Below are 22,315 nucleotides of genomic sequence, written 5' to 3'. Positions count from 1 at the left end.
TGAATCAGACATAGGGGAGGCTCAAGGTACAATTCATTCTTAGACTCAGTTTCTCTCCAGAAGTGAATCTATGGAACCAGACAAGTTATACATTCCAAATATACTGTATGATGGTGGGCAGACATAGGATAGACATTCCCATTCTCAAATGAAAAAATCAAAAGGAAGGAAGGGGTAATGGTTACCAAGTCCAAAACCTAGCAACGCAAATTCTATTACATCTTAAAGTTTGAATGCCAGGCACAGTGGCACATGCCTGTAATCCCAGCTACTCAGGAGGCTGTGGCAGGAGGATCACTTGAGCCCAGGAGTTCAAGACCCCAGCCTGGGGAATACAGTGAGGCCTTGTCTCTCTTTAAAAAAAAAAAAAAAAAAAACCCCAGGCAAGGTGGCTCACGCCTGTAATCCCAGCACTGTGGGAGGCTGAGGCAGGTGGATCACCTAAGGTCAGGTGTTCAAGACCAGCCTGGCCAAAATGGTGAAACTCCATCTCTACTAATAATAGAAAAAAATTAGCTGGGCGTGGTGGTGCATGCCTGCAATCCTCACTACTTGGGAGGCTGAAGCAGGAGAATCACTTGAACCCAGGAGGCAGAGGTTGCAGTGAGTCAAGATCACGCCATTGCATTCCAGCCTGGGCAGCAAGAGTAAAACTTCGGCTCCAAAAAACAAACAAACAAAAAAGGCCGGGCGCGGTAGCTCACACCTATAATCCCAACACTTTGGGAGACCAAGGCGAGTGGATCAAGAGATGAGGAGTTCAAGACTAGCCTGGCCAAGATGGCGAAACCCCATCTCTATTAAAAACTACAAAAAAAATTAGCTGGGTGCAGTGGCAGGTGCCTGTAATCCCAGCTACTTGGGAGGCTGAGGCAGGAGAATCACCTGAACCCAGGCAGCAGAGGTTGCAGTGGGCCGAGATTGCGCTCTGGCACTCCAGCCTGGCGACAGAATGAGACTCCGTCTTGGAAAAAAAAAAAGAGGCCAGGTGCTGTGGCTCATGCCTGTAATCCCAGCACTTTTGGAGGCCGAGATAGGTAGATCACCTGAGGTTGGGAGTTCCAGACCAGCCTGACCAACATGGAGAAAACCCATCTCTACTAAAAATACAAAATTAGCTGGGTGTGGTGGCACACGCCTGTAGTCCCAGCTACTCGGGAGGCTGAGGTAGGAGAATCACTTGAACCCGGGAGGCAGAGGTTTCAGTGAGTTGAGATCGCGCCATTGCACTCCAGCCTGCACAGAGCAAGACTCCATCTCAAAAACAAAAACAAAAAAAAAAAAAAAAGAGAGAAAAAGTTTGAGAATTATTTTTGATGCTCTGCCCTCCAGGCCCACTGTGATGGCAGTGTCACCCCCATAGCTCTGTGGTACAGCCCCACCCATGCAGTTCTCTGTGAGGGTGGCCTGGCCCCAGAAACTGGAAAGGCAGCCTCACCCTTTGAAATCAAGGAGGAACAGCCTTGCCCTCTGGGCCTGTATTGGGAGTGGCAGTCCTGAGTTTCTTTTATTTGAAGTCAGTACGTATTCACAATTGAATAGCTCTATGGTTTGGCCCTGTAGAATCCAAAATGTCTAACGGACTTCCTTCATTCTGTCCCACCTTCCCTGTCCCTTTTAGTTCAAACTGGTAGTGTGTTTGCTCGTATAAACTCAACCCTGTTTCTGGTTTCTACTAAGATGACTAAGTCCATGAAGTACACACGATATCAAATAGTTGTTCAATCACACCCCTACTGTTGTCTTCAGAACAGGTTTTCTCATGTATTTATAAAATAGATAGGCTGAGAATTTCCAAATCTTCAAGTTGTGCTTCCTTTTTGCTTAACAATTGCTTCTTCTATTCATCTCTTTCCTTTTACATTTCACTATAAGCAGTCAGAAGAAACCAAGTTGTGCCACTTTGCTTAGAAATCTCCTCAGCTAAATATCCAATGTCATTGCTCTGAAGTTCTACTCTCCCCAAAATGCTAGAATATAGTTCAGCCAGTTCTTTTCCACTTTATACAAGGACCACCTTTCCTCCAGTTCCCAGCCACATATTCCTCATTTCCACTTGAGACCTCACCAAACTGTCCTTATCTGTATTTCAAGCTTACACCTCAAAACTCTTCCAGCCTCAACTCATTACCCAGCTCCAAAGCTGCTTCCACATATTTAGGTGTTTGTTACGGTGGCACCCCACTTCTTCATACCAAAATCTGAGTTAGTCAGCTCAGGTTGCCATAACAAAATATCATATGCTGAGTGGCTTAAACAACAGAAATTTATTTTCTCACAATCTGAAGGTTGGAAACCCAAGATCAAGGTACCAGAATGGATGGGCTCTGGTGAGGGCTCTCCTCCTGGCCTTCAGAGAGCAGTCTTCTCACTGTGTCTTTGCATGGCAGAGAGACAGCAATTCCTCTCTTCCTCTTCGTACAAAGCCACCAATACTATCAGATTAGGATCCCCTCATTTAACTTTGATCATCTCCTAAAAATCCTAGCTCCTAATACAGTTACATTAGAGGTTAGTTTCAACATATGAATTCCGGGGGACACATTTCAGTTTACAACATGTTAACATGTAATGGATTTACTGCTATTAAAAAATATTTTTAAATTTCCTGCTTTAATTTCTAATATGATAAATATTGATGGATATAATCCACATTTAAACAAAAGCTCTTTGAGGTCCTGGATAATTTTTTTTTTTTGAGACGGAGTCTCGCTCTGTCACCCAGGCTGGAGTGCAGTGGCGCAATCTCGGCTCACTGCAAGCTCCGCCTCTGGGGTTCATGCCATTCTCCTGCCTCAGCCTCCTGAGTAGCTGGGACTACAGGTACCTGCCACCACGCCCAGCTAATTTTTTGTATTTTTAGTAGAGATGGGGTTTCACCATGGTCTCGATCTCCTGACCTCATGATCTGCCCGCCTTGGCCTCCCAAAGTGTTGGGATTACAGGCATGAGCCACCACGCCAGGCCTGGATAATTTTTTAAGAATGTAAAGAATTCCTTAGTCTAAAAAGTTTGAGAACCACTTTTTCTTTTTACATAGTTAAGGAGAGAGGATGTACTAGAAGGGGAAGTATAAGAGGAAAGGAAACCACTTAGGATACAATAGCAATAGCCCAGGGAAGAGATATTTAAGGGCCTAAATATGGGGCTATGAATGTTGAAAGAAAAGATAGAAGGGGCCAGGCCTGGTGGCTCATGCCTGTAATCCCAGCACTTTGGGAGGCCGAGGTGGATGAATCATCTGAGGTCAGGGGTTCGAGACCAGTCTGGCCAACAGTGGCGAAAACCCATTTCTACTAAAAATTCAAAAATTACTCTGTTATGGTGGCAGGCACCTGTAATCCTAGCTACTCGGGAGGCTGGGGCAGGAGAATTGCTTGAACCCCAGAGGTGGAGGTTGCAGTGAGCCAAGATGACACCATTGCACGCCAGCCTGGGCAAGAAAAGTAAAACTTCATCCAAAAAAAAAAAAAGAAAGCAGAATGGAGTCAAGATAATTTTTAAGGGGGAATTAATACAATTTGGGGTTGATTGGAGAAAACGGGAAACATAAATGATATAAACTAAAAAGAAACCCAAAGATTTCTAAAATGGGAACTGGACACCATTAAAAGATTTTAGAATTATAGAGGAAGAACTATGGAAGAAGATAATTAGTTTCATTTTGGACGGAGTGAGTTCAGGGTGGTTAGGGCCATTAAAGTTGGAAAAATCTAGCAAAGAGTTAGAAATGTAGGTCTAGAGTTTAAAAGAGAGCTTGGGGGTAAAAATTTAAAATTGGTTCCCCCCAGCATATACGTCTGTGGTAGCTAATATTATTGAATAAGATGAAGTTATCCAGGGAGAAAAATATTGAACAAAAGGATGCTTTAATTCACTTAAAAAAAATTTTTCCCCCTTAGAGATAACGTCTTGCTCTGTCACCCAGGCTGGAGTGCAGTGGCACAGTCATAGCTCACTGCAGTCTCAAACTCCTGGGCTCAAGTGATCCTCCTGCCTCAGCCTCCCAAGGAGCTGGAACTACATGTGCATATTACTGTGCCCAACTGATTTTTTTATTTTTTGTGGAGATGGGGGTCTTGCTATGCTGCCCAGGCTGGTCTCAAACTCCTTGTCTCAAGTGATCTCCTTACCTCAGCCTCCTAAAGCACTGGAATTATAGGTTTGGGCCATTATACCCAGCTTTTAACTCACTTTGAGATCCAACTCAAGTATTTCCTCTGCAAAATATTTTGCGGCCCTCCCTCCAAGAATAACTGACCACTCTTTCTTTTCTGTCACCACAGTATCTTGTATAAGATACCATGTATCTTTATAGAGTATCATATATGACACTCTATAAAAGCAGTTAACCATATTCTTTTACTGTCAATTTATTTACATCTGTATCCTCTACCAAGATGAAATGTTCTTAAGATTATCTTCACTCTCATTACTAATGGCATACTCAGTCTTACAATGGAAAATAAAATCACATCATGTGCTATTGTTATAATTATTCATATACTGAACTCAGCTTCATGAGGACATATCTGTATCGTATTCATCTTAATATGTCTTACTCTTAGGGGTTCTGTTATTATTTTACAAAAAAGAAAGAAGAGGAAAGGAAATGACTCTTCCTTCTTGTACTCTTGAATGGCTGCCAACCCCACCCCACTATACCTAGTCAGGCTTCAGGACTCCACTTAAATGGTGCTTCCTTAGGGACTTTGACCAAATCTAAAAAGTGCCACCAACTGCACTCAGGCAGTATTTTTCTACTAAACTATCATAACTCTAGTGGTTAAGCTATTGAACAAATGAGATATTTGGAATATTATGGAATTAACTCATCTGTATTATTACTATATAGTTATTACCTATCCCAGTGAAAGGAACAATAATCCAAAAATACTCACTTTGGCCAGGCGCGGTGGCTCACACCTGTAATCCCAACACTTTGGGAGGCTGAGGTGGGAGGATCACTTGAGCTCAGGAGTTCGAGACCAGCCTGGGCAACATAGTGAGACCTCATCTCTATTAAAATAATAATAATAATAATTTTATTTAGCTTTATAAATTTTCCTTTCTTAATTATATATCATTAAAAATACTCGCTTTCTAGCTGGCCAGTCTCGGTGGCTCACACCTGTAATCCTAGCACTTTGGGAAGCAGAGGCAGGCAGATCACCTGAGGTCGGGAGTTCAAGACCAGCCTGACCAACATGGTGAAACCCCATCTCTACTAAAAATACAAAAATTAGCCGGGTACAGTGGCACATGCCTGTAATTTCAGCTACTTGGGAGGCTGAGGAAGCAGAATCGCTTGAACCCAGGAGGCAGAGGCTGCAGTGAGCTGAGACTGCACCACTGCACTCTAGCCTGGGCTACAGAGAGGCTTCATTTCAAAAAAAAAAAAAAAAAAAAAAAAAGGCCGAGTATGGTGGCTCACGCCTGTAATCCCAGCACTTTAGAAAGCCAAGGTGGGTGGATCATGAGGTCAAGAGATTGAGACCATCCTGGCCAATATGGTGAAACCATATCTCTACTAAAAATACAAAATATTAGCCAGGCGTGGTGGTGCATGCCTGTAGTTCCAGCTACTCGGGAGGCTGAGGCAGGAGAATCGCTTGAACCTGGGAAGCAGAGGTTGCAGTGAGCTGAGATCACGCTACTGCACTCCAGCGTGGCAACAGAGCAAGATTCTGTCTCTAAATAAATAAATAAATAAATAAATTCACTAGTACTTGATACAAATAGAGGAACAGTCTACAATAAAAGTATGACAATGGAATACTCATCCATGAAGAGCTGAGACTTGGATGCCTTTTTAGATATATTGAAAAAAAATTTTTTTCCCTACTTTTCTCTCTTGGCAGAGATGGCTGTTTCTGTTCTCTCCTTTATTAGTCATAAGATTCCCTGATTTGCTGGGCACATATATATACATACTGAGAAAATGTTGAAAATTTCTAGCCTTCCTCATAGCTAGTAATGGCCGTATGAAACAGATCTGACCAGTAGGAAGTAAGGTGAAATAGTATGTAACATTTCTGAGAATAGTCCTTGGCTTTTGTGGGGTGGAGTAGAGGGAAGAAGTGACCTTACCCTGGATTTCTTTCCTTCCTGCTGATTGGAATGTGGATATGATGGCTGAAGCAAGAGCAACAGTCTTACACTACAAAGTAAAAACTACATTTGGAGATGGAAGGCTAACAAAATAGAAGGGGTCTGGATATCTGATGTTTATTGTTTTCCATACTAGCCATGGACTGCCTATATTAACATAAAAGACAAATTTCTGTGTCTTGGTCCATTTGGACTGCTACAACAAAATATCACAAACTGGGTAGATTATAAAGAGCATAAATTTATTTTTCACAGTTCTGGAGGCTGAGAAGCCTATGACCAAGGTACCAACAGATTTGGTGTCTGGTGAGGGTCTGCTTTCTGGTTCATAGATGGCGCCTTCTCATGGTGTCCTCACATGGTAGAAGTGGCAAGAAGCTCTCTGGGGTCTCTTCATAAGGGCATTAATCACATCCATGAGGACACTGCCCTCATGACCTGATCACCTCCCAAAGACCCTACCTCGTAACATCACATTGGTGATTAGAATTTTGGGGGAAACACAAACATGCATACCACAGCACTCAGCTGTTTTGAGTTTTCTATCTCCCAGAGCCAAACTCAATCTTAAATACACAGCTCTGAAAACACATCAGAAAAGCAGTCACCTGACAAATTCTGTCTGCTGGTTTCACTTTCTCTGTCCCTCGAAGGAGAACCTGGTTCTGAAATGCTGCTCTCTGTTCCTCCCATCAGTGGTTGCAAATGGCTTACAGATACTTGCTCAATAAAAGATGTGCCATGCTTATGGAAGTACCACCATTCAAATATCTATGACAAACAGAAAATATCCTCCACTTAGAATTGATTAGCAGACACACGAGCTCAAATTAAAACATTCTCTCAAGATGTCCTGTTCAATTCAGCATTTTAAATGCACTCTCCTTTCATAAAGAAAAAAACATACAAACACAAGATTCAACAATAACACGTCACATAAAAGTGAAATACCTTTGTTATAGTTTTGTCATAAAATTTAGACAAGCTTAAGCAAAACTAGGCATATGTAATAAAGCATTATAAAACAGTAAGAAGCATTTTAATCTATAAGTAATTTAACTATGTTAAGTTACATTGTCATTTTAGTCTATCTGCAGCATAAACAGTTTTCAAATGATAAGCATAGTGGATGAACAGACTAGACCAGGATCAGCATGCCCATGTTTGACTCCCAAATCAGTCATTTATTAGCTGTGTGCTGTGGGCAAGTCACCCAATCTCTAACATCTCAGAGCCTCAGCTCAATGTGGTTAACAAGAATTATAAGAAAGTGCTTTCTGAAGCAAAAAGTACTACTCTGGTATTTGGCAAAATTATTAATAAAGGTTAAGAGTCAGGTTGATTCCCATTTTGAACCATTTAAAAATCAGGATATTCATTTCTTTCTGTTTCCATGGTTTATCACTGTTATAAAAAGAGAAACCAGGCCAGACACGGTGGCTCACATCTATAATTCCAGCACTTTGGGAGGCCGAGAAGTCCCAAAAGAGGGATCCTCAAGAAGGATCACTGGAGCCCAAGAATTCTAGACCAGCCTGGACAAAATAGTGAGACCTCATCTCTACAGAAAAATGTAAAAATAAAATATTAGCTGGGTGAGGCAGTGCATGCCTATAGTTCTAGCTACTCAGAAAGTTGAAGTGGGAGGATCTCTTGAGCCTGGGGAGGTCGAGGTTGCAGTGGGCTGAGACTGCACCACAGAACTCCAGTCTGGGCAATAGACTGAGACCCCATCTCAAAAGAAAGAAAAGAAAGAAAAAAAAAGCCAACTGACAGACTAGTCTTCTGCCAAATGTAGTGGATACATGTATTACTTTAAAGAATAAACAAAACATATCCACAACTAAAAGATTTTAATCTTTTTATTTCCTATTGTTTTAAAAAATTTTTTGAGATAGGATCCCACTCTGTCACCAGGCTGGAGTACAGTGGCATGATCACAGCTAACTGCAACCTTGACCTCCCTGGGCTCAGGTGATCATCCCACCTCAACATTCCAAGCAGCTAGGACTACAAGCATGTGCCACCATGCCCAGCTAATTTTTATATTTTTTGTAGAGACAAGGTGTCGCCATGTTGCCCAGGCTGGTCTCAAACTCCTGGGCTCAAGTGCTCTGCCTTCCTTAGTCTCACAAAGTGTTAGGATTATAGGTGTGAGCTACCATGACCAGCCAGATTATAGTATTTTTGAAAACTATTTTACTACGACCACAAACAGAACACATCACAAAAAAATCAGCTTTTTCAACTCTGTAGGAATGCTATTTTTTTGCTTCAGTAAATAACAGAACAAACATGCTACATAGGTGCCAAAAGTATAGTTCATGTTGTGGCCCACTGACTACATGCCACAATGTTTACAGGAAAGTGTGAGAAAATCAAGGTGCAGCATTTTTTTCTATCATGTCACGAATGTTTTATGCTCAATCTAAAATGGCATCTCTTTCTGCTCACTCTTAATAAGTTAGCAAGAATTACCACCAAATGAGGCCATGGTTTGACTTCTACTATATGTTTTACTAAGAAGTGAGATAAAATTTCTTTACACAAGCAGAAATTGTTCATGTGACAGAAAAGACAAGGTTTATATTGAATAAATCCTGGTTAAGAAAATTGGATAGGGCCAGGCATGGTGGCTCACGCCTATAATCCCAACACTTTGGGAGGCCAAGGTGGGAGGATCACTTGAGGCTGGGAATTCAAGACTAACCTGGACAACATAGTGAGACCCCGTCTCTACAAAACACAAAAAAATGAGCCAGATGTGAGGGTGTGTGACTGCAGTCCCAGCTACTTGGGAGGTTAAAGTGGGAGGATCACTTGAGCTCAGCAGATCGAGGCTGCAGTGAGCTGTGATTGTACCACTGCACTCCAGCCTGGGTGACAGAGTAAAACCCTGTTCAAAAAAAAAGAAAGATAAATACAATCAAGGGCAACAACAACACACTTTCCTTCACTATACAAAGTGCAGGTGGGTTTTCTAATGAATGAGTATGAAGTTAGTGGCTTTTTCAACTTTTAAGTCAACTTTTTAACACAAATGAACAATGATAATAATAACTGCAAATACTTATTGAAAGCTTTCTATGAGCCTCGCATTATGCCAAGTCCTTGACATGTATTATGTCATTTAATTTTTGTAACAACTGATTTTAGAGATGAGGACACATTCCAAATTTAAATAACAGTTCACATCACTGCTAAGTGGCAGAGCTGGGATTCTTATTCAGGTTTGCCTGACTTCGGAGCTGCCAACCATTACACTAGACAGTTTCATAAATATATCTCTTTATATATGTATATGTGATTATACATATATACAAGTTTGTTAAGTCCAAGTGGTAAAAGAAATTATAAACACAACAATCTTTGCTAATAAAAACCCATCAATATTGCAAGGGTAATAATACAGTTTAACCTTTAAAATGTTACTTGAATTTCCTAATTTGTGTATATTTAGAACACTGCTTTATAAAGAATAACAAAAGGTTTTGTTGGGTTTTTGTTGTTGTTGTTGTTATTGAGACAAGGTCCACTCTGTTGCCCGGGCTGGAGTGCAGTGGCATGATCACAGCTCACTGTAGCCTCGATTTCCTGGGCTCAAGCAATCCTGCCCCTCAGTCTCTGAAGTGGCTGGGACTACAGGAATGCACCAACACAATGTGCTAATTTTTAAATTTTGTACAGAGACCAGATCTTGTTCATTTGTCCAGGCTGGTCTTGAACTCCTGGGTACAAGCAATCCTCCTGCCTCAGGCTCCCAAAGTGTTGGTAGTACAGACACGAGACACCATAACTGGCCACAAAAAGTTTTTTACAAGGTTTTAGACATCATATATATAAGTAAGTTATCCCCCTCTTATAAATGAGGAAATTATAGCTTAGACTGTTTACGTAGCTTGCCCAAAATTATCAGCTAGTAAGTGGCAGAGTTAAGATTCAAAATTTTATCTTCTGTTCCCAAACCAGTGCTTTTTCCACTACATCAGCTGTTTAATATTGATAGTTTCTTTAAAACAAACAAACAAACAAAAAATATTAAATAGAGACAGGGTCTTGTTGTTGTCCAGGATGGACTCAAACTTCTGGCATTAAGGGATTCTCCCACTCCATCTGCCCAAGTGTTAGGATTACAGGTGTAAGCCACTGTGCCTGGCTTAAAGATAGTTTATTATCTTTACTTAGACTTTTGTATGCTATGGACTAAATATGCTAAAATATGTTTATGTTAAATTATGAGGCTTATATTAACATGTAGTTTTAATCCTGAATTCCTCAATAGTTTCTATTTTTTAAGCCAAGAGAAAAATCTCATTCTTGTTTGGCATTTCACTTTAACAAAATGGTCTGTATTAGTACCTATTTAAAAAAATAGATCCAATACAAATGCTATTTCTACTACGGCTGGAGAGCACCACCTAGAGATAAAAAAAAAAGAACAGGCTAGGCATGGTGGTTCATGCCTGGAACCTTAGCACTTTGGGAGGCCAAGGAGAGTGGATCGTTTGTGCCCAGGTGTCTGAGACCACCATGAACAACACGGTGAGACTCTGTCTCTACAAAAAATAAATAAAAATTTAAAGACAATAGAAAATCTATTGGCTATGCATGGCATAAAACTTCTTAAGATTTTTATCTGCAGCAGTATTGTTCCAAAGTGTACACTAGGAAACATGACATCCTAGGGATGTTAATGTGAATTATAAAAAATATTTTAATTTTCTTAAATTAAAAATATCTTCTTCAAGGAAAAGTTGAATTAAAGTTACAGTTTTGTGTTTTTGCTTTTGTTTTTTGAAACACAGTCTTGTTCTGTCACCCAGGTTAAAGTGCAGTGGCACCACCTTGGCTCACTGTAGCCTCTCCCTCCAAGGTTCAAGTGATCCTCCCACCTTGGCCTCTCCAGTAGATGGGACTATAGGTGCATGCCACACATGGCTAATTTTTGTATTTTTTTGAAAAGACAGGATTTTGCCATGTTTCCCAGGCTGGTCTTGAACTCCATCAGCCCACCTCGGTCTCCCAAAGTGCTAGAATTATAGGCATGAACCACTGTGTCAGGTCAAACAGGTTTCTTAACTATGAGAATTCTCAGAATAATAATAGCCAAAATTCATTAAGTATACACTCTGAACCAGCTACCATGTTATAAACTTACAACATTATCTGATTTAGTCTTCATAATCCTATAAAGTTCATGCTGTTATTAACCTCAGTTAACAGATGAGGAAATGGGCTTGAAAAACCTATAGGTTGAATTTATGACACATAATTTTAGTCTTCCCAGTGTTGCCAATATTAAAATACTGTAGTCAGACATGGTGGCACATGCCTGTAATCCCAGCTACTAGGGAGGCTGAGATGGGAGGACGGCTTGAGCCCAGGAGTTAAGGCCACAGTGTGTTATAATGGTGCCTATGAATAGTGACTGCACTCTGGCCTGGGAAACATAGTGAGACTCCATCTCAATTTTTTTTTTAATGGGCAAATTTTATATAAAAACTGTATATCCAGGTTCTATTTATTTATTTATTCATTCATTTTTGAGACAGGGTTTCTCTCTGTCGTCCAGGTTGGAGTGCAGTGGCAAGATCTTGGTTCACTGCAACCTCTACCTCCCAAGTTCAAGAGATTCTTATGCCTCAGCCTCCCGAGTAGCTGGGACTACAGGCACGCACCACGATACTGTTACTTTTTATATTTTAGTAGACAGAGTTTCACCATGTTGGCCAGGCTGTTCATGAACTCCTGGCCTCAAGTGATCTGCCTGCTTCAGGCTCCCAAAGTGCTGGGATTATAGGCGTGAGCCACCACGCCCGGTCTATCTGGGTTCTCTTTAAATCATTTGAAAAATTGAAAAACCTGGTAATACTAGTTGCAAGTCTATATGACAACAATTAGTTTTAGCCTCTTTAATTTTTTTATTTTTCATTTTTTTTGAGACGGAGTTTCACTTTTGTTGCTGAGGCTAGAGTGCAATGGCGCAATCTTGGCTCACTGCAACCTCTGTCTCCTGGGTTCAAGCGATTCTCCTGCCTCAGCCTCCTGAGTAGCTGGGATTACAGGCATGCGCCACCACCCCAGCTAATTTTTTTGCATTTTTAGTAGAGACGGGGTTTCTCCATGTTGGCTCTCCAGAGTCCAGAGTGCATGTCGGGCTGGTCTCGAACTCCCGACCTCAGGTGATCCACCCACCTTAGCCTCCCGAAGTGCTGGGATTACAGGCTTGAGCCACTGCGCCCAGCCTTAGCCTCTTTTAGAAGGGGCATGCACTGTCCAGGCTACCCAGTCCTCAAAGAAGTAAGAATTTAATTATTAAACTCTATCCATTTCACTTATTTTTGTTACCAACTTGGGCTCTGCAGGCATTTAATTTCCAGTACACCCCAAGCCCTCCCTGACTACAGTTTACAATAAGCCTTTAATATGTAAATAAATACTGTCAATCTCTAAAAGTAGATTGGGAGATGCAGCGTTCCCCAAACTTGTTTGAATAGGTAATCTTTTCAAATGCTGAATATGTTTTAGAAATGCTGATCCATAGGTAATAATAATTTATAAATATTATAACCATATAAAGGATCTTTAGGCCAGGGTGGTGCCTGATGCCTGCAATCCCAGCACTTTCAGAGGCCAAGTCAGGCGGATCACCTGAGGTCAGGAGTTCGAGACCAGCCTGACCAATGTGGTGAAACACTGTCTCTACTAAAAGTACAAAAATTATCCGAGCATGGTGGCCGGCACCTGTAATCCCAGCTACTCAGGAGGCTGAGACAGGAGAATTGGTTGAACCTGGGAGGTGGAGGTTGCAGTGAGCCAAGATCATGCCACTGTACTCTAGCCTGGGCGAAAGAGCAAGACTCCGTGTCAAAAAAGGAAAAAAAAAAAAATTAAAAAAAAAAAATCTTTAGATAAATACCGAAACATGAAGGAAGGAAATGGAAACTACTTACAAATATCAGTCCTGATATCAATGAAGATGTCCCTGTAAGTGCCACATAGAATTTGGGTGTCAATGAATTTAAAAATACAGTCACTGTCAAAAGAACAAGAATCAAAGTTTTAAAAAATGCAAATTTAATGTACTTAGGTTACAAATATGCAAGTATCTTTATGAGTGGTGGGACTTAAGTTGTATTAATATCTAGTGTGAAATTCACTTGAAAAAATTTTAATTTGTATATATAATATACATAATGGCTTATAACTATTTGCAACAAATCAAAATGAGGTAATTCAGCTTGCTTTAAAGAATAAAACTAAAGCACTTATAAGTCATAATTTAGACAAGAACTTTTGCAAGTCTGTAAGAATAAGAAGATAAACAAACATGCTTTTACAAAGGAGGTTCAAAACGACTCCATAATTATTTTGGTAGGATATAAAACCACGGTCTCAAATTAGAGGGAAGGAAACAGTGTATGTATTTGGTATATCAGCTAGAGAGGCAAAATGGCTCAAAGAGAAAAGCAACAAACAGAAATCTCCCTGACTTACTGAAATCCTGGAGCAGATTGTTCACTTCAAATAATTATTTCATAAGTACGGTGGGTTTTAGAAAGAAATAAAAATCTGGCCAGGTAGGATGGCTCACTCCCATAATCTCAGAGTTTTGGGAAGCTAAGGCAGGAGGATCGCTGGTAGCCAGGAGTTCAAGACCAGCCTAGGCAAATAAAATAGACCCAGTCTCTATGCAAAATTTAAAACTCAGCTGGTCGTGGTGGTGCACGCCTGTAGTCCCAGCTACTTGGAAGGCTGAGGCCAGAGGATCGCTTGAGCAAAAGAGTTCAAGGCTGTAGTGATCTTGCCACTGCACTCCAGTGTGGGTGACAGAGGGAGACTCTGTCTCACAAAAAATAAAAAAGAAAAGAAAAAGTAAAAAAGAAAAATCTATAGTAATCAACTATTCTCATCTAAATGTATATGGTTAACATGTAGAAAAATAAATGACAAGTCGGCTGGGCGTGGTGGCTCACGCCTGTAATCCCACCACTTTGGAAGGCCGAGGCAGCCGGATCACGAGGTCAGGAGATCGAGACCATTGTGGCTAATACGGTGAAACCCCATCTCTACTAAAAACATACACACAAAAAAATCAGCCAGGCGAGGTGGCGGCCGCCTGTAGTCCCAGCTACTCCAGAGGCTGAGGCAGGAGAATGGCATGAACCCGGGAAGCGGAGCTTGCAGTGAGCCGAGATCGCGCCACTGCACTCCAGTCTGGGCGACTGAGCGAGACTCCGTCTCAAAAAATAAATAAATAAATAAATAAATGACAAGTCAATCAGTAACACTGTGCATAGAAACCGCCGTTAAGCACTTCATTCACCTGTTACAGAGATGCCAACTTAGCTCTTCAGTTTAGCTTATTTTAGTGTGCTAGTTATATTTGAACTTGATACCTTATCCTCCAAAAAAGCCAAAATATTTCCGAACTTTACCTCACAGTCTTTCATGTCATCTCTGAACAGGAAAGGGGACATTTGCTGCCTTTTGCTACAGAAAAATCAACCACTGTACTGAATCATATAACAGAAATACTTCTATCTTGTTCTGAGGTTGCTGCTCAGACCTTGAGTGAAATATAATCACATGGTAAGGGGACCTGGGCCCTAAACACTTTATCCTGTCTACAACTAAAGAATAGTACAGTATATGAGAATTCCATCAGGATCATCACTTCTTACATGTGTTAGTATTTTCAGCACAGACTACATAGCAAGTGTTCTACAGATGTCGAAAGAACTAGCAACCCGACAGTTGTTTGTGGCGCTCTCTCACTTCCTATACTATTACTCAAGATAAGCCTAAAAGAACAGACAAAAATATCACGACAACTATTTCTTAACAGAACTATTTTAAAACAAGAGAATCGTCAATTAAAATCATGCCATTTTCTTTCTCTGAAATCTTTAAATTACAGACGTGCTCATCTTTGTTGCCTGGATATGAGTTCTCTTAGCTGGGTAGTGAGAGACTCAAAGGAGTGACTTTTATGGGATCCTACCAGAGGTGGGAGAGCCAATATAAATTACGTATCCCAATCTGAAAATGCACCCTTCTGTCCTAATACCTGAAGCTTATAGCTTGTCAGGTGGCTTTTCCACGGAAAAACGAGGACATGAGAGGACGGACGTTAAAGAGTTCTAGGGAGGAGCCGGTAGAGGCAGCAGGCTTGACAATCAACTGCAAGGTTGCAGTCCAAAAGAAAAAGAACCCACTTGATCGCTCATCGACTCCTCAGAGGCCCTCTAGGACTACCGAGAATCTCTTGCCCTTTGGCTCTTGCCCCCGACATCTCTCCTGGCCCCCCGCCCTGCCCCAGGAGGTCTCGTCCTCTCACCCGCTGCCAAATTCTCACACAGCCTCAAAGGGATCCTCAGAGCGTAAAGCAGCCCCAGCCCCGTCACGAACCACAACGAGGCCCCAGTCCCCGCCAGCCTGGCTCGCAGTCGCTCCCTCCAGCCCAGCGTCGGGTTTAGGCCGGGGACAGGTGCAGCAGCCGCGGCTTCACCCGAGCCGCCACGGTCCGCCATCTTGCCGCTACCGCAGGAGCCAGGAGCTGGGAGGGGAGAAGGACAGGAAACCGGGAGTCGGGAATCCTGGGATAGTGGCGGACCTCAAGTTGGCCTCTCTGAAGGCTGAGTCCTGAGGAACCGGGACCGAGATTTCGAAGGTGGAGGAGCGTGTCTCAAGATTGAGGCTACCTATTCCTTCGTGGGGCAGGGAAGGCGCGGACAGCAGCGCCTGTTCTGGAGGAACTAGACTAAGATGTGACCCCAAAGTGAAGTGTTACCGCTTCCAAACGAAATGAGGGTCACCTTTCACACCCCCGCCCCCCGGGGTTGGAAAAGCCACCGATCGTTCCAGCGGCCGAGCAGCTCTTAGAGCCATGGATTCGGCTGTCGTGGAGATAACGGGTACCAGAAAAACTGCAACAGCGACTTGGTCGGATGGAGGCCAGGAACCAAGAATAATCGAAACACGCTGCCAGCACCCATTAGATGGATGAGAAATGAGTGTAACTCATTGGTAAAGATATTAGACTTTACATCACCGAAGGCAAAGCCTACTTCCTGGGCACGGGCGCTGGCACTTGGTAAAGATATTAGACTTTAAATCACCGAAGGCAAAGCCTACTTCCTGGGCGCGGGCGCTGGCACTAGGAGACGTCACTCCCGCGCATAACTGACATGGCGCCCTCTTGGTCGGCGTTTCCGGGCGGGTCCTTCCGACGGCCCCCGCGGTGATTCCATCACTCGGCTTTCTTCCCGGCCTGCCTAGCGCCCACAGCCGGGCTGGGCCAGAACAGCCCAAGATGGCCGACTTCGATGATCGTGTGTCGGATGAGGAGAAGGTAAGGGGTCCGCCTCTCTCTCTTACCTCCTCCCCCGACAGGGAACTGGGGCTCGGCCTGGCTGCGTTGGGACCCTCGCAGTGTCCCCAGGAAAAAGAAGCTTCTTTGTCCATGCTGACATACGCTCTCCGCAGTCGGGACGCTTCCCTTTTACGGGGCTTTCCTCTGCCTCACGGTGGCCCCAGTTCCGCGACTCTCCTTTCCTCTCAGAGCTGAGGCACAGCCCAGGGGCCCTGCGAGGGAACAGACGTTTCCTTTATTAGATCGTGACTGTGGACTTTTTTCCTGTAATTTTGAGAGGGGGTGGTGGTTATGTGGCGACGTATCAAAAAGCAGTTATTTTACCGCCTTTAGCAGTTGGGGCTAACCCCCATCCCCCCATTTGTAGGTATAATTGGGGTTAGTTTAGGACGAGTCACTTCCTGGTCAGGATGGCCTCTTCCCTTTTGCTCCTCCTTCCTCAGGAAGTGATTTTGCTGTCACGACTCCTCGACAAGGAGAGGTCCCAAATGTTGTCCACCTCAGTAGACATGCAGTACTTTTCTCATGTTCTGTCGCCTGTCTGATTCGCTATAATAAATCTGTGAGCCTCAGGGCATGTGCTTCACAATTTGAGCACCAGTCTTTCCCTGTAGACACACCCTTTTAACGATAATTTTTGAAAATTTTGTTTCTTGTTAACAAATCTAGAATAGCTGATGGATTTTCTTAACCTCAAGAAAGATTTTCTGTAACAGATAATAAACTGCATGTTAACACATTCAAGACTTGAGAAAGCATCCTGCCTTCTCTGGTGCTCCACTGTGGAGTCTTTGATTAGCTGAATTTGTCAGTGTGCAGTTTGTATACTTATTTCCTGAAAAGCGTCTTAAATACAAGAGTACATTCTAAGATGGAATAACTTTTCTTCTGACAGTTGCACAGTTTCGTAACAGTTTTGTCAGGCTTTTCAGTAAGTACATGATTTTAGGGCACATGGAACTTAGAATGACCTCACAAGACAACTTACTTACAAGAATTATGACATTTGTCTCCTGCTGTGGCTATTGGAAAATGTGTCCCCTTGAGTACTCTGTAAATCTACCAGGGTGTTTTTCTTAATAAGAAGTTGGAATGGGGAGGGGACTGTTAATGATCCATAAGTCCTCTGCACCGAATAACTTGATACATCATACCCACATATGGCATGCCATTTTGAAATGCTTAACAAGCCATTGAACCACAGTATTAGATTTTCTCTTATTTGGAAACTGATCTTCATACATAAGATTTAGGACAAAAACAAAGACATATATGAGCTTATGCTGGAAATCAATCTATAATAAATTGTTCTAAGGCAAATAGTTACTATTCAAATAAAATTAAGCAAAAATCCTGTTATAATACAAATCCTGTTACAACTAAACAAATAATTTTTTTTTTTTTTTGAGACGGAGTCTCGCTGGGCTCACTGCAGCTTCCGCCTCCCGGGTTCAAATGATTCTCCTGCCTCAGCTTCCCAAGTAGCTGGGATTACAGGCACCCGCCAACACATCAAGCTAATTTTTGTATTTCTTGTAGAGACTGGGTTTCATCTTGTTGCCCAGGCAGGTCTCAAACTCTTGGGCTCAAGCGCCTCCGCCACTTAAGTGCTGGGTTTATGGGCGTAAGCCACCGCGCCCGGCCAAAATTCCACAAGTAATTTAAATAATAAACTTTTAAGTTTATTGTGCCTATGTGATACACATTGACCAGTGTTGTTGGATTTTTGTCTTCGATACCAGGTTAGAATGCCTTTAATTAAACTTGGGAAAATATATGTTTTAAAATGCCAATTAAGATGTCTTTAGATAGTGGCAGTGTTTTAATAACATTAATGTGTTGGGGTTTGTTTTGTTTTGTTTTGAGTCGGAGTTTCGCTCTGTCACCCCGGGTGGTGTGCAGTGGTGCGATCTTCGCTGCAACCTCTGCCACCCTGGTTCCAGCGATTCTCCTGCCTCAGCCTCTCGAGTAGCTAGGATTACAGGCGCCTGCCACCACGCCTGGCTAATTTTTTGTATTGTTAGTAGAGACGGGGTTTCACTATGTTGGCCAGGCTGGTCTCCAACTCCTGACCTCGTGATCTGCCCGCCTTGGCTTCCCAAAGTGCTGGGATAACAGGCATGAGCCACTGCGCCCCGCCAGTCTTGGGTTTTTTAATAGCAGATCTGTGACCAATTTCGTCTTCTAGCATAGTTTTTTTGTTGCCAAATATATTTCAATATTGCTTTTTATCTTGGTTACATTTTCTAAAGGCAGTAAACCTTTAGAAAATTTGGTGATAATGAATGGACTCTAATTTCCTTATAAAAATGTTTGTAAAAGCTAGTAAAATCATCTATTCTCATAACTGCTGAAGTTTTTTTAATCACTTTGTAAAAAGGAAGTTGGGTTTTGTTACCTGAAATGGTCATGATGAGCTGTCTAAATAAAACAGGAAGTTGAAAGTGTAGTAACTTTTAGAAATAAACGTTTTAGTTGTAGCTTTGAGTTCACAGTTTCTGAGAATGAACTTGAGCTCTTTAATTACATGCTTAGCAAGATGAAGATACCATAATTAGGAAGCCTGAAATATGAGATGAATTACTTCTTTGGGTTCTTTTCATTGTCTGTTTTCTTTATTTCATTCAACATTTGCAAAACATAAAAGCAAAGAGAATTTTTGGGGTGCTGGAAAAAAGTTTAGCATTTTTTTCCCTTCAGCCTAACTAGAAGAATATTTGTGTACAATTTCAAAAGTATGGTAATTGAGAAGTTACGCTTTCAGTTTAGACAGTGCTTTCAGTAATAAGGTGAAGTTTTCGGTATTAAGAAAAACTACATGCTTTCAGTTTAGACAACGGTAGTGGTTTTAAGGCATTTTTGAGAATCAAGTTTATCAAAATTATTTAGTAGAGCTGTAGAAAATGTTGTAAATAGATGAAATATGAGGGCTCTGTTAGAGCACATGAAAAATATTTATACTTTTTTTTGAAACAGAGTCTCGCACCGTCTCCCAGCAGGTTGGAGTGCAATGGCACGATCTCGGCTCACTGCAACCTCCACCTCCCGAGTTCAAGCGATTCTCCTGCCTCAGCCTCCCAAGTAGCTGGGATTACAGGCACCTGCCACCACACCCAGCTAATTTTTTGTATTTTTAGTAGAGACAGGGTTTCACTATGTTGGCCAGGCTGGTCTCAAACTCCTGACCTCGTTATCCGCCCGCGTCGGCCTCCCAAAATGCTGGGATTACAGGCGTGAGCCACTGCACCCACCAAATATTTATACTTTTAAACTGGATCCTTGATTATGTATTACCTCCATAATTTGCTAGTTACCATTGTAGGATAAAGCAAGCCCTAAAGATTGTTTGTTGTGGCTGTTTTCTAACGAGTCATCAATTAATATTAAAACTGTCATTCTTCCATCTTCACTTTTCAGTTAGCTTTGCTGAGAGGTATTCATATAATCTGTTAAGAAATCCTAGGACAGGCTGGGCTCGGTGGCTCACGCCTGTAATCCCAGCACTCTGGGAGGCCGAGGTGGGCACGTCACCTGAGATCGGGAGTTCGAGACCAGCCTGACAAACATGGAGAAACCCCGTCTTTACTAAAAATACAAAAATTAGCTGGCACAGTCACACATGCCTGTAATCCCAGCTACTCGAGAGGCTGATGCAGGAGAATCGCTGGAACCTGGAAAGCAGAGGTTGCGGTGAGCCGAGATGGTGCTATTGCACCCCAACCTGAGCAACAAGAGTGAAACTCCGTCTCAAAGAAAAGAAAAAGAAATTCTAGGACAGGTACATAAAGCCTAATAAGCAGGTGTAAACTCACATGTCCAGTCTTTTGTTAGTAGTATTGATTTATCATAATTTCTTCCAGAACACTTGGCTGTTTTATTATGACCGGGCTTAATGCTAAACAAAGTAGTGGAATTTGTCAGAAAATTCAGATCCCAGGTTTTTCTGATTGTGTAGCCATGCTTTTTTCACTAAACTGTTCTTTTCCATATAGCTATGAATGAAAAACCAGAGTAGAGGCTTCCATCTAATGGATTATAAATGAGGTCGTATGGGCCGGGCGTGATGGTTCACGTTTGTAATCCCAAACTTTGGGAGGCCAAGGCTGTCGGATCACCTGAGGTCAGGAGTTCGAGACTAGCCTGACCAACATGGTGAAACCCCGTCTCTACTAAAAATACAAAATTAGCCGGGCGTGGTGGCACGCCAGCTACTCAGGAGGCTGAGGCAGGAGAATAGCTTGAACCCCGGAGGCGGAGGTTGCAGTGAGCTGAGATCGTGCCATTGCACTCCAGCCTGGGCGACAGAGCAAAACTCCATCTGAAAAAAAGAAAGGGGCGGGGGAGGTATTATGATGTAGTGGAAAAGAGTGATTGTGAGTGTTATATTTGGCCTTTCCCTGTTGTGCTTCTAGTCACCTTGTGACTGATTTTGGAAACATGACTTAACCTCTATGGGCGGGCCTCAATTTCCATCTAAAATAGAGAAGTAGGGGGGAATTGGATCAAACCAGCCCAAGAAAATTTAATTAACTATTTCAAACTCTAATGAAAAATCTCTATTTTAAAAATTGAAACACTAAAATGTTCCAGAAGGTTCTATTCATTGTCTGCTTTCCTACATTTGCCCTGATAAGAAGACTGAGTTCTTTGATGACTGAAAGCATGTATCTTTATCTAGTGCCTAGCATAGTGCCAAGCACACAGTGTAGGCACCGCCTATTGGTATGAAAGAGAACACAACTTCATTAATTCTCATATCTCCCCAGTTCACACCCCTTCATCTCCTATAAAACAATCCTTCCCCCACAATTATTTCTGTTAGTCTCTAGGTGTTTCTTGTGGTCAAGAGTACGTCCACAGTTTGGGTGCCTCTATGTATTCCTTGTATCTGAGCATCTACTGACATCATTGGTGCTCTGTTATGCCACTGCTGGGAACATTTGACTCCTCTGGGAGCATCTTCCTAATAGATCCCATAAACTGCAAAGCCTTACCAAAATGATGGTGTGTATATATATATATACTGGAGCCTTGCAAAGCCCCTAATGAAAGTACGTCCTTCACCAGCTGGAAGTACTCTCCTTTAGCGAGCAGATTAAAACACACACCTGGTGTGTGTTTTAAGGAAAAAGGACCCAAGAGGGAAAAAGTTTCCAAGGCATGAATGAATTAAGAGTGGCAGATGCTACTGAGATAGAAAGATGAGGACGGAGAAAACAGCACTCACTCTGACAGTATTCTTTCCAACTGGATTCGGTAAATAAGAGTGAGAGGTACCTCGAGTGAGCAGTGGGAGAAGTCATACTGGAAGGGGTAAGCAGTGATTGACATAAGAAAGTAAAATAAATTCAGGTTCATCCAGACACCCCCCTAGTCTCGCCTTGACCCAGAAACATTGTGGTCACAGGGCTGTCAGCCTCCCACTCCCATAAGAAAGCTTCCTAATTATGATATCTTGGTCTTGCCAAGCATTTAGAGGGCCTTCCTCTGTGGCCCTCCAGATAGTGATTTGAATTAAGTAAAGCTCTTTTTAGATAAGTGTTCTAGTCCAGTCTGAAATCAGCTTGTTGGTCTTTTTGGCACTGTCATTGCCCAGTACCAGCACGTTCTTGGCTCCTTGCCACATCTCTGGCCACAATGTGGGAGGCAAAGGCAGTGAGCATTTCCAGAGTGGTGAGATGAGGCAAGGTCCACACAGCATCTCTGAATAGCATGTCCACACAGGGCTCAGAGTCATCATGCTGCATGTCCACCTCATGTCCACAGTATCTGAGCAGTTGAGATTGGTGGAGTGGACCTTCTAGTTACTCATCACCTAGAGGAAGGTCC

At 42.4% G+C, this 22,315-nt stretch overlaps 2 protein-coding genes across 2 annotated transcripts in view; one reads left to right on the top strand and one right to left on the bottom strand.

Annotated features, from left to right (window-relative positions):
- The window catches only part of ST7L (suppression of tumorigenicity 7 like), a 98,908-nt gene extending 82,733 nt beyond the window's left edge, over positions 1-16,175 (bottom strand). The window contains 3 exon segments of the mRNA XM_033200083.1: positions 6,720-6,882; positions 13,065-13,147; positions 15,452-16,175. Coding sequence (XP_033055974.1) covers positions 6,720-6,882; positions 13,065-13,147; positions 15,452-15,644 — 439 coding nt within the window. The 5' untranslated portion in view covers positions 15,645-16,175.
- A 104-nt stretch (positions 16,176-16,279) lies between these two features.
- CAPZA1 (capping actin protein of muscle Z-line subunit alpha 1) overlaps positions 16,280-22,315 on the top strand; it is a 49,847-nt gene continuing 43,811 nt past the window's right edge. Inside the window, exon 1 of the mRNA XM_033200085.1 lies at positions 16,280-16,465. Coding sequence (XP_033055976.1) covers positions 16,427-16,465 — 39 coding nt within the window. The 5' untranslated portion in view covers positions 16,280-16,426. The remainder of the gene's footprint in view (positions 16,466-22,315) is intronic.

The sequence above is a fragment of the Trachypithecus francoisi genome, unplaced genomic scaffold (genome assembly GCF_009764315.1).
Source record: "Trachypithecus francoisi isolate TF-2019V2 unplaced genomic scaffold, Tfra_2.0 Lachesis_group5, whole genome shotgun sequence".
In the NCBI taxonomy this organism is placed as follows: Eukaryota; Metazoa; Chordata; class Mammalia; order Primates; family Cercopithecidae; genus Trachypithecus; species Trachypithecus francoisi.
The sequence above is the reverse complement of the archived record's forward strand: the minus strand, read 5'-3'. Positions and strand labels throughout refer to the sequence as shown.